General features: G+C 51.5%; 1 protein-coding gene across 9 annotated transcripts in view; it reads right to left on the reverse strand.

Annotated features, from left to right (window-relative positions):
- MSI2 (musashi RNA binding protein 2) overlaps positions 1 to 12773 on the reverse strand; it is a 395252-nt gene that overhangs the window by 58587 nt on the left and 323892 nt on the right. For all 9 annotated transcript variants that reach the window (XR_009006264.1, XM_057535585.1, XM_057535583.1 and 6 more), the window contains one exon: positions 722 to 836. Coding sequence is in view for 8 of the 9 variants with exons in the window: in XM_057535585.1 (XP_057391568.1) it covers positions 722 to 836 (115 nt within the window). In the remaining variant the exon portion in view is untranslated. The remainder of the gene's footprint in view (positions 1 to 721; positions 837 to 12773) is intronic.

The raw sequence follows: 12773 nt of genomic DNA on the forward strand, positions 1-12773 counted from the left end.
CTCTTGCCTTGAAATTTCTAATTATTGTTGCGACCCACACCATTATGCTTCTCCACTGCTTTCTCCATCTTTCATGCCATTTAAGCAGCAAGATTTTCAATTATCTATGCAGGACGGACAGAGATACCTTTAAGGATGGGGCATAATATGCAACTCAATTTCTCTAAAAGCCAGGAGAGATCATTTTTCATCAGAACAAACATACTTTGTCTTTCATCATTTTTTTTTTTTGCAAATAAAGAATAAAACAGGTTATTTAAGACATCCATTTAAACACAAATTTTGATACCCCAAGAGAAAAATGTTAATCACTTAAATAGACAGGATTATCACCCACCATTACCACATCCCCTCCTCTCCCAAGTTTTAGAAAATGTAGCCTTGGCTCACATAAGTTAAGCCAGCCAGGAGTCCATAGGTCTTTAAGAACTCCCAGTCAGCAGAGAGGGCTGAGGCAGAGTAACCTTTCCTCATTTTGAAAAAGGGGGTGGAAATGGGAAAAAATAATATCAAATACCTTCTATGAGCCAGGCATGGGACAAGATGCCTATCTATCTAGTTATCGGCCTATCTATCTATCTCTGCTAATTTAATGGTCACAACTGTCCTGTAAGAGGGATTATCACCCTCATATACAGATGGGGAAGCTGAGCCTCAGACAGGTAAAGCAGTTTGCCCAACTGGAAGGTGACCCAGTCCCCAGGGTCCGGCCCAGACTCACCCAGCATCCCCATGCCAAGCATGAAAGCATCCATGGTATAAGGCAGTCCCCGGGCCCGGCCTCTTGTCCCAGGTGGGAACATGACTTCCTTCGGCTGAGCCTTCTTACATTCTACCTGTTAAACAGAAAGGCAAACAAATGAGATGCAAATGAATTCCATGTAAATGTCAAATGCAGAACTGATCTGGTTACCAGCTAAGTTATTTTTAGCCTTGCTCCTTACTCACTGTAAAAACAGTCATGCCGAGTAAATGGCCTGCAAAATAAATATTGAAGAAAACACACCACTTGTGCAAATCCTGCAAAAACCTACAAGGATGAGATTGGGTTTGGAGGGGCGGCAAGGACATCAGCTGAAGATGCACAGGCGTGGGCTGGAGCTCAAACTGAAACCTGAGCAGAAGGCGTGAGAAGGCGGGCGATGGCTGTTGGATGCGTCTGTGAATAATAACAACAGCAATAGTAATAATCCGTCATTATTGTTCAGCCCTTTACATGTTTACACATTCCTCTCGGGCTCCATCAGGTCAGTGACTCTTCATAGCAGGCCACTTGATCCTGTCTCATTAAATAGACAGGCCAGTTAGTCTTAGCTCCATTTCACAGATGAGAAAACTGAGCATCAGAAGGCTTGTGTAACAAGCTCTAAGCCGTATCCCTGCAGGTGCAGCCCCGGAAGCTGGATTTTTAAAATTTCTAGGTCAGCGATGCCACCATCTCCATAAAACCTGCCCCAGCACATTCCCGAGGGAAGTAATAAGATTAAACACGGATTACCGGTTTCTCACTTTGCAGCTAGGTCTTCAAGTGGTTGCTAATCTTTCCTTTCTGTTTCCCCCTCTGCCTCCAAAATTTCTTAATCCTATTCTGCTCACATCCAGAAGTCATTTACTTAACAATCTTAATGATAGGTAATACAAACCCTAAGAAGTAAGTAAAACTGCTGCCTGCTGAAGTTCCTACACTGTTATTACTAGTGTTCCTTAGGCCCTTGATCAGCGCTTACTTGCTTTTAGTTTACAGATAGACTTAACAAGCCTTGTTAGCCAGTAATCAATCCCATTGCTGATGAAGATGGGATGTTGTAGAGCAAGGCAGGAGTGCTTAAAGCTGCAGGGACTAACAGCATGACAGCCTGATAGTGATGGGGAAAAGACAAGAATCAGGTACCTTATTTTAAAAAGCAGTCTGGGGCCATACAGTATAGGAGCCAAAACTTCACAAAGCTCAACAGCTGCTGAGGGTCACTATCACACAGAAAATTACTACTGCTCACGGCATGTCTGAGAGATGAAGAAAAAGTTAAATTGTGTGCAATGTACTTTGTTTTAAAAAGGACCTACACGGGTTATCCGTTATGGAGATATTCTCATTCCAAATACTTCAATTAAAAAATATTTTAGGGCTTCCCTGGTGGTGCAGTGGTTGAGAATCTGCCTGCCAATGCAGGGGACACGGGTTCGAGCCCTGGTCTGGGAGGATCCCACATGCCGCGGAGCAACTAGGCCCGTGAGCCACAACTACTGAGCCTGCGCGACTGGAGCCTGTGCTCCGCAACAAGAGAGGCCACGACAATGAGAAGCCCGTGCACCGCGATGAACAGTGGCCCCCGCTCGCGCAACTAGAGAAAGCCCTCGCACAGAAACGAAGACCCAACACAGCCAAAAAAAAATAAAAAAATAAATAAATTTATAAAAAAAAATATTTTAGTGCTTAAGGCTAGGGGGAAGCTTTAATTACCTAAAATATTAACTCCTCTTTCTTCAAAGATGCCGGATAATAAGTATTTACTGTTGCTCTTTAAAGAATGATAACCACACATGCTTTAAAAAAATGGACAAAATGGTTCAACATTCATGACTGATTATGTTTAATACAAAGAGTTTTTATAGAGTCAAAGGAAAGAGATGAGCATCTCCACAGAGAAATGGGTAAACGACTCGAACAGGCAATTCAAAAATGGCTAATAAAGAAGCATACATTCCCAAATGTGTGCTTTCTGAAACAGCAAAAGCCATTAATGTATACACTTCCTGCAACGGAGAAATCCTACTTACAGGGATTTACCCTGCAGGGATGAGGCTATTCACCACAAGCATTAATTATAATTTTTTTTAAAAAAGGAAATATCCTGAATGTCCAAGAACAGGGAGTTAGGCCGAGTTTGGTTCATCCAAGCCGACTGAAAGCTACACAGCTACGGAGAAGGCTGATAATAACATACGCGGGTATTGGGAAACCCTCAGTCCCGGGCAAACCAGGACAGCTCGTCACCCTAACTGCAAGAGGTGGGGAAAAAAGCAAATTACAGTGCCTTTGGAAAATAAACAAGTGTATATATCATATAGGGGAAAAGTACTAAAAAATTACGCCAAAGTTGTCTCAGAGTGACTTTGTTCTTTACTTCCATTATACAGTCTATTGTTGTTGTTTATTCCTCCAATTTTTTTGCTTCGAGCATTACTGTTGCAAGCGAGGTGGGGTGATTCACAAGAAATAAATTCATCAGAATTGGGTCTTTTCGATTCCTCTCATAAGCCCAGAGCTGACACTGTGCTCCTGGACTCCAGATCCCATCCCTGGGACTCAGAAGCAGGCTGAGAAGCCTCATTTGCAAGAGGCTGCCCGAGCCTGGGGAGACGGGTGTGCTCTGCAGAGGCAGACAGAGGCAGACAGATAATTACCTAACGCCAACACCGGGATCTGGAATAATACGCTAACCAGCTCACTTCCTAATAGCCCTATCGGTGACAATCTACTGCATTGTCTTATGAAAACCTGCTGCCTGTTTCTAGGCAACCTGATCAACGAAAATTTCAGGTTTATACAATTTTCATTTAGGAAACATAAAGGTTAACTGACTGTAATGCAAGTATTTTAAACAAACCCACCTCCTCTCCCTCTCACAGAACAGGGCTGGCAGCTCTGTTGAATTCTGCTCTGTCTGGGCTGGCGATGTTTCGGGCAGCACCGGCTGCGTGGGTTCTGTCAACCCCTCGCCGTGTCAACAGTGAGGGCTCCGGGAGGCCAGGGGCCGTGGTACACGCTCTCTCTGGGGGACCCCCGCACGCCCCGGGCACTTGAGTGACAGGCAAAGGCAGCGGTCGCACTAGGGTGCCTGGCCTGGCCTGGCTGGCACGAAAGGCTTCTCGAAAGATTTCTCAGGACCAGGAGGCCTGCCCCCAGCCCTCACTACCTTTGATGATCTCATATGAAGAAAGCACACAAAAGGGAAAAGAGGCATAGCTTTCCCCCCCCGCTGGATCCTGAGTCCTTGCAGGGGGCCTGGGGCTTGCTGAGGATGAAACTCTGTCCTTCGCCCATCAGACTGTGAGTTCTCAGGGCAGGGATCAGGGTCTGCCTCTACTTCCTGGTCCCTCAGTGAGGTTCCATGCAGAGCACAGATTGACCTACACGCTCCTTCAGGGAGACCCGGTCTACTTGATGCCATGGTGCTGAGGAACGCGACGTGCCCAGCGAGCGCTAGGCAGCGGGGGTGCAGAGACACACGAGGCAGGGCCCCATCCAAGGGCCGTCAGTCTATGAAAAGAACAGGTCCTGACTGCCTTGTTCTCCTAACATTAAGGCAAATATGCATCTGTCAACCTGTCCTTTGTCACCTCTGGGCCCGTCAGCCTGTGGCACCTCTTGAGTGAGCCTACATTTGAGTCACCCCCATCCCCGCTCTCCTCCCACTGGGCCCTGGGCAAACCAAAGAACTTGGCAGGAGCACCAGAGTTACAGTCAGAGCCAGAACTCGGGGAACCTGTCCATCTCTGCAGCTCCACGCACTCGGTCATCTGGCCACACGCTGTCCCAGTTTTCTATTGTTGTGCAACAAACTCCCCCAAACTTGGTGGCTCTGAGCAATAATTTATCATGCTTCCTGGTGGCTCTGAGTGCGGAGTGGGCCCAGCGGGGCTCTTGCTTGTGGTCGCTCATGTAGCTGCGGTCAGATGATGGCTGGGGCTGGAGCCAGAGGAAGCCTGCCTCGGAGGACAGCCAAGATGCCTTCTTCCCTCCCACGGCAGGCAGCGGACGCTGCTCTGGCTAAGACTGTTCATCGTGGCTTCTCCGTGGCACTCGGTCTTCTCCCAGCATGGTGGCTGAGTCCCAAGAGGGAGTGTCCCAAGCATGAGCGTCCCAAGGGACCGAGGCTGAAGCCACCCAGCTTCTTAACTCAGCCTTGGGAGTCACACTGTTTCTTCCATCACCTTCTACTGGTTACACTGGGCCAGCCTGGATTTGGTGTAGGAGGGGGACACTCTCAAGGACATGAATGCTGGGAGGCCTAGGTCATAGGGGCCATCTTTGGAGACTATCTCATGAGATCAATGGAGAGCAGTGAGCAGACAGGACAGCGGGACCCTTGGTGACGGGCTTGCTGGGGGCGGTGGGTGCTGAGGGCTGCCTTCACCATGGGGCACAAGGCAGGGTACTGAAGGTCCCTTCCCAGGGCAGCCCCAGAGACACTCATCTGGCTCCCCAGGTAAATAGAAGCAAAAGAGGAGTCGTTCTCCTGGTGATCAGATCTGCCGCTCCAGCTCTTTCAGCACCGTCCCTTTTACGGTTAGACCCCCTCATTTCTGGTAAATGCTCCCCACCACCCACACCCGAAGTGCTCACTCTCAGGCAGCCCTGGTGGGGGCAGAGTCTGAGGAAGAAACATCTCTGAGGCTTGGGTCTCAGGTCTCCTCAATCAACAGCTCAGACCCCACCTCTGCAGCTTCTCCCCACGGCTGCCATCAGTACTGTTTCAAATGGCAGCTGGAGAAAGTCATCTGGGTGGAGGGGGGCAGAAGATGGAGTGGGAGTTCCATTTGGATCTGTGCTCATAAGAAGCCTCAGAGGCCACCTGTGACCAACTGCTCACACCAGGAAGATGAGGTCTCCATTTTCAAGCTTCATGGCTGGCAAAGCCACAAAGGAACCCCACACCGGGGTCCAAATGCCAAGACATGCCAACCCCCCCAAAACTAGATGGATTTGCTTTAAAATTCCAATCTCCAAATATGCTGCTTTGCTTGGCAAACTGGCCTTGCAGGAGAGGGTGTGGCTTCCCTGTAGCCCACGCAGTGACGGGCTCAGAAGGATGACCTGGCTGAACTCTCTTCAACGACAGAACTTCTAGGCTGGTGGCTGTCCCTCCAGAGGGTGAACGGAGGCTACCGTGAGGGTGACGCGTGGTCTCTAACCCCCTGTGCAGGCTGCTCGTTGGTGTGGGTGCCTCCGCCCATCTGGGTCCAACGCAACTCAGCGAGGAGGTCTGTTTCTAACTTTATATTTAGAAAGAATTTCAAGAGGACAGCACAAAGGACACTGCACACCCCTTATCAGAGTCACCTGTTGTGAACATTTTGTGGCTTCTGCTTTATCATTTGCACACTCTTTGTCTCTGTCTATAACCATGTATCTTCCCCTGAACCGTCTGAGAGGAGGCTGCATATGTTACAGTTTGCGTTTCCTAAACATAAAGACATTTTCTTACATGAGCACAGTACACTTAGCAACCTCAGGACATTTAGCGTCTATAAAATACTTGTATCTAATCTGCCTTCTGTACTCCTATTTTGCCAGTTCACCCAATGATCCCTTTCATAGCAGTATGCCCACCTTCTAGAACAGGAAGCTGAGGCCCACGGACATCATACATGGTGCCTGTGGCTTCAGAACCAGTCTATGTCTGGCTGGGTTTGAATCCAGGTCCGCCTGGTGTCACGGCCCAACCAAGGCAGTGGGCCCCGTGCCACCCCCTCTCTAGGGGGGCGATGCTTGGCATTGGCTTTGCAGAAGGCGCTGGGACTTCAGCGGGGACAGCTTCTCTGAGCTACTCTGAGTGGCCGCTCTTGCCCAGCTGGCCTGCAGCCCTTGCTCAGGCAAGCTCCTTGCCAGGCACCTTTTGGAAGAGGCTGGCAGTCTGAGAAGGATGCCACGGTCTGGGAAGTGAAAAGGCTTTTGCTCTTCCTTGGTCTCTACACAAACGGCCCTGGTCAGCACGTGCCCCAGGGCCAGGAGGGAAGCCTGGCCCGGCCTCAGTCTGGGGAAACCCAAGCCCCGCAGCCGTGGCCTTGATTTACCACCCAGGACAAGGAAGATCTGTATGGCCTGAAGAAGCCAGCGTTTGCAGCTTCACTTCTTGCCCCAAACAGGTCATGTTAGAACCACTTACTCCTCTAGGGAGAGAGGGGCCTATTTCAAAGGATAAAATAGATCTCAAAGAGATCAACCTGGACCACGTGGCTGGCAGGAGGGGAGGGGACAGCTGTAGGTCAGGCCTCTCGGGGCGGGCGAGCGCTCGGTGGGGGATGGCTTGTGGCTTCTGCTGTGGGTACCATCCTTCTGGGGAGCCTCCCCAAAGACACAGACACCTGCCCACTGGCATCTCCTCTGACTCAAGCTGCACCCCCTCCCCAGCCAGGTCCCGGTGGGCTCCAGGCCAGTACTGCCTCTCTGAAGCCCCAAGCTGACCATCTCCTGCGGCCCCCAGGCTCCGAGCGGAAGGGCGATGACACTCAGGTATAAAGATTCTGGGGTCCTGCCCTGAGCCAGCAGCTCCCCAGCCTCTCCAGTGAGGCAGGTGGGGTGAGCTGCGCCCCAGAAACCACACACAGCCCCCCACTGTGGTGTTCCCCATCACAGCCTTTCTTCCTCCTGCCCGCTGCTCTCTCTTGCCCTCTCTGCCAGTCACAAGCCTTTCTGGAGACTCCAGGAGGGTGGACCCTTCACGGGGCTCGTGCCCTCAAGGATCCTGCAGAGCAAGACAAAGCTTAGGCAAGCTCCTTGGGGAGGAACTGAGTCTACTGTCCCGCCCCGTGCATGGTGCCCAGAGTCGGCCTCAAGAGCACGGCGGCAGCTGCAAATGAAGATGAGGGCCCTTGTCCCACCATCACTCAGAGTTTCAGGACGGCAGCTGGGTGAGCGCCTGGCCTGAGACACCATCACGCCGGGGGGCAGCAACCACACCCTGGAAATCCTGGCAGCCGCCCTGGGAAGACCCAGCCCTTGACTCCAGCGGGAAAGGGCATCCAGCCATCTGGCCATACCTGCGCCTCACCAGTGCCAGCTCTTGGGCCCTCTGCCAATGCGGAGAGGACCCTCAGCCAGGCAAGACCGGAAAGTGAGTGGAAGGGAGGTCCATGTCCCTTCCCCGCCTTCCTCCCTTCCCCAGACATCTCCATCAGACACTGTCCTTGTAGACAGGGAGCAGCGTGTGACCAAGCACCAGAGGACCCACTTGTATGGATAAGTTGTCTTGTTCCAATGCAAAGGGGTCCTCACAGATAGGGGACCCCCCCCATGGAGTCTAAGGAAGAGGGGGTTACTGTGCAAACTGAAATGGAAATGCCAGCCTGGGAAGTGAAGGAGGCCAGCAGAAACATCTACCTTCAAAGGACACACGCTCGCTACAAGTGGCCCAGACCCATTTATGACAAGCACTGAGAGTCCCACCGGACATAGAATCTTGATTCCCCTCTCTGGTCAGCAGAATTACTCTGGAGAAGAAGGAACATATTGTTTACTGAGCACTCCCCATATGCAAGGCATAGTCACGACATCCTCGTGTGTGTGTATGTCTCTGTGTATACATGTATTATATAATGTAGAATATATGTCATGACACATACATGTAATGCACATAAAGCACAGCGCCTGGCACACAGAAGTCCTCCAAGAATGCCCAGTGTTCTCAACACCCTCACGAATCGACTCCCCATTTCCTCCGTGAGTTGGCCTGACTCACCCCATGGTTAGAGTAGAAAAGGAAACTGAGGCTTCGAAGAAGGATTTGTCCAAGGTCACAAAGCCAGATAATGACACAGCTAGAATTCAATCCTAGATCCTCCAATTCAAAACCCCTGTCCCCGCCTCTTGGCCTCTGGCCAGCCCTTCCCTACCTCTCTCTATCCACCCCTCAAGGCCCATTCGGAAGTTGTTCCTCCCACAAGGCCATCCCCAATCCTAGTTCCAGAATTAATTTCCCCACCACTTCCAGGACTAATTTCATCCACTGTTTCCTCTGCTCAGTATTTTATTAAAATCAGCGATGGCGAAGTGAAAGCGGTCATAAACCAATACCATTAGCACCTCCTATTCAGCAGGCAGGGCTGGGTGGGGACACAGATGAATTCAGGATGTCGCTCAGAGTCTGGGCAAGGAGTGGAGAGGAGCTGGTCCCTAACCCTGTCTGGAGACACGTGCCCAGTGTCCACCGCAGCCTCCAAGGGGTGCCCAGATCCAAGGGGCCCTTGTCCTGCAGCCTAGCCTAGAGGCTAAGGTCCCTGGTTTCATCTCTGCTCCACTGCCAGCTCTGAGCTGGGACCAGCTGCCTGACTTCTCTGTGCCTCAATTTTCTCATCTGTATAACAGAGTAACAGCAGTGCCCACACCACAGGGCTGCAGTGAGCTAAGAAATTAAACTAGCTAATCCTATAAGTGCTCACGCTGGATAGAGTTAGCTGGGTCACACCTGACTGTCCTCCACATGGAGCCTAGGTGCGAGCCTTTCAAGGTGATAAAGCCAGTTCGCATCTGCGCTTAAAACGTAAATTCCAAAGCCCGGGGAGCACAGCAGAAGGGAGAAAGTGGCCGCCACCCCCGCAGGCTGAGAGATCTGGCATGCCGCCACTAACTTTCTCCCTGACCTCCCCAACCTGCTGGCCGGATAGGCCCGTCTTCCTGCTTTCATCAGCAAGGTGTGCTGAGGGAGCTTCCCAGGCTGCACTATTTGGGGAAAAAGCTGATGGTGGCAGCAGCAGCTGTTTTTTTTTTTTTTTATTTCTGGGAACCTGCAAGGGCATTTCAAGGTGAAAAGAAACCTCAGCCTCCAGCAGGTGCCCAAATTCTGCCACAAGCTGGGTGTTTATCCCAGTCTGTGGTGGGCTTTGCCAGAGACCCTGCCCAGTCCTAATTTCATTTCTCAATTCAAAAGAAAATAAAATAAAAGGGCAGCTTGGGCATCGGCTCACATGTCCCCAGGAAGTCGGGCAGGGCAGGTGAGTGCAGTCAAAGGAAGAGCAAGCCCCAGAGAAGGGGAGCAGAGCAGCCTCTTCCAGGCGTCTCCAGGCCCCCTCCCGACCCTGCACCCCCTGGGAGGCAGGGGTAGCACACATGGAAAAGCCCAGAGGCCTTCGGCACTGAGATACTGAGAAGGATGCTCCGCTCTCCCCAACCCCCCTGCAATGACCTCACCAGAGGACAGATGAAGGGCAAACGAGCCAGAGCTCAGGCAATGGGGAGGCCACCTCCCCGCAGGCCAAATTACTTCTGCCTAAAGAGCAACAGACATTTACCACCCAACCACCGCAGCCCTCCCCGCTGCCTCCCCCCACTTCCCTCAACACGGAGATCCCGCTGCTGGCACAACAGAGCTGGTGCAAACAGCTGATACACAGACGGCACGTGTGGATGGGCGCGCACGCGTGCGCGGTGGGGGGCGGGTGGGGGAAGGCCCTGTCCCTCTTCCACGTAAACACGAGATTCATTTATTAAGTGCCTCTCTGGCGTTTCCTTTTTTTTTTTTTTGCCTTCATCCTGCTTGTTTAATGTTACATTTGACATTCTCATTTTATAAATGGCAACAGAAGCAGAATGGATGGCTAAAATTAGCTTACGAGTGAGAATGACGCTACAAATAGGATGGTGAACACAGAAGCCTAGTTAATTCCACCCACATTACCTCCCCCTCCCCATGCCCCCCACTTTTGGGCTGGTGCCCAACTGAGCTCTCAGGCCTCAGGCTGAAGAGGGGCAGCTGGAGGGAGGGGAAGCGTGCTGGGTCACTGGGGCACCCTGCCGGGGTCAGCACCCACCCCAGCCTGGGGCCTCCACGGACCACCTGACCCAGCACCACAGCCCCGAGTCCAAGAGGCCAACCCAGGACTCTCCTGCTCTCTCGTCCTCCTGCCCTCTCCCACCCAGAAGCCCCCGTTCTGGGGGTTAATCCCCCAACTGTGCCCCAGTTGAAGGTGGCAGGCCTGAGATCCCACCAGGCTTTGACCTTAGAAGTGGGGTTTTTGTAACCTCTCCAAAGGATGATTAAGCAGAAATGTCCAAGGCAGCTTCTCTGGGACCTAGAAAATCCCATCTGCGGGGGCCCCTTCTGCTCTGCTCTGCTCTGCAGGCTGTGTGCCTTCCCCTCTCCTGCGGGACCCCACCCCCCCGGCCCCCTGGGCCAAAGCATCAAGAGTACCCACCCTCACCCCCTCCTGCCCTGGAGACTCAGGTCCCAGACCTGCCCAGGTCTGCACACCTGCATTTTACTGACTTGTAATCTGTCCAGGACCGCCATACCTTATGATTACATCTTTGTTCAATATAATGATTCTAAGAATAATGATAGTGATGATGATGATAATGATAGCAAGAAGACTTATCACTTCGATAGAGCGTGCTATGGTCTGGTAAAACCCTTCGCAAGTCCTAGTTCCAGCAGTCTCTATGGTAGGTGACACATTACCTGTCTTACAGAGAGGAGGGCCGAAGCACAGAAGCCAAGTAACTTGCCCAAGGTCACAATGAGTAGCAGTTAGTGGCTGCATTGTGGGGCATGCAGCAGTGAGGGGTTCGTGGCACCACTGTCGGGAAGGCCTCTTGGATTGACAGCACTCCATTCTGAACGTTCCTTCACTCCTCACCTGCTCAGTGCTTGGAGCTCTCTAAGAATGAAGGCGCTGCTACTTTCCACAGGCTGCTACCCCAAACCCTGGCGTCTATTTGCTGTCCCTGCCCCCCTGTCCCCCCCGTTCCCCCCCGCCACCAACTAGTAAAATGCTGACTCGATAGTAATGAACCTCGGTGACCACTTGGCTGAGAGCCTTTCCTTGGGCCCACTGAGATGAGCAGACCGCCTACTCTAAGCTGTATCAGTTTAGGTCAGGAGTTGAAAACTATGGCCTACAGGCCAAATCCAGTAGCCACTTACTTTTGTAAATAAGGTTTTATTTCAACATAGCCATGCCCATCATTTACACGCCATTCGTGGCTGCTTTTTGCCCTATGATGGCAGAGTCGAGCAGCTGTGACAGAGACGTAGAGGCTTTGAGGCTTAATATATTTACTATCTGGCCCTTTACAAAAAATTTGTTGGTGCCTGGCTTAGGCCAAATGGAGGAAACTTGCAGTTACTAAGGAGGTTTTCAGGAAGGCCTATTCCTTCAAGGTTACCAGATTATACACCCGACAACAGAGCAGGCCAAGACCTCCCAGGGCCAGAAACTGAACCAGCACTTCCTATAAGCTGCCAAAGGCAGTGGCCATCATTCGTCCCATCTTTTGGAAGACGAAACAGGTACAGACAGGTGGGGTAATTGCTGGGTCACAGGATAACCAGTGGTGGGTCTGGGATTCAGGCTTGGGCAGGTCCTGGCTACTTCTAAATGACCCGGCAGGTCCCAACTTGGGGACAAGGACATGCGACATCACTCAAGGATCCAGCCCATCACCCACTGGATGAGCCTCACACACCTGCAGTCAACGTTCCGGGACCCAAGTCAGAGGGGAGGCCCCGACACTGAGAGCTTCCTTGGGAGGAGATCTGGTCTCTGAACACACACGGAGTGTGCAGTGGTGCCAAGAGTCCCAGACGGGCCTGGTGATCCTGGGCCAGGCCAGCTCAGCTGGCTGCATGCTCTTCGGGCCTTAGGCCCCTCACTCCCGAGTTCTTTCCTTCTGACACTGGATGGATGATTTATGACCTAACCCCCCACGTTATCTCATTAGCAGTGATCCTCGCCAGTGCATTCAGACTTTAATGTGCATACAAATCACTGCGGATTTGTCAAAATACAGGTTCTGATTCAGTACATCTGGGGTGGGGCCTGACACTCTGCATTCCTCACAAGCTTGCCAACTGCTTAGTAATTTTCATAAATTGGATCAACTTAAAGGAACAAGGAAAGGACTTCTTAAAGGAATTCTATAGTAATCCTTACATAAAGCAAATAAAAACTCATCCTTATATTTACCAGTCAAATCGATCCCGATTTTTCAATGATGAAGTTTGTCTAAGGTGGCAGCAGGGTAGAGTGGGAAGGACCCAGGGCTGGAGCCAGAA

Source organism: Balaenoptera acutorostrata, chromosome 20, assembly GCF_949987535.1.
Source record: "Balaenoptera acutorostrata chromosome 20, mBalAcu1.1, whole genome shotgun sequence".
NCBI classification, from domain to species: Eukaryota; Metazoa; Chordata; class Mammalia; order Artiodactyla; family Balaenopteridae; genus Balaenoptera; species Balaenoptera acutorostrata.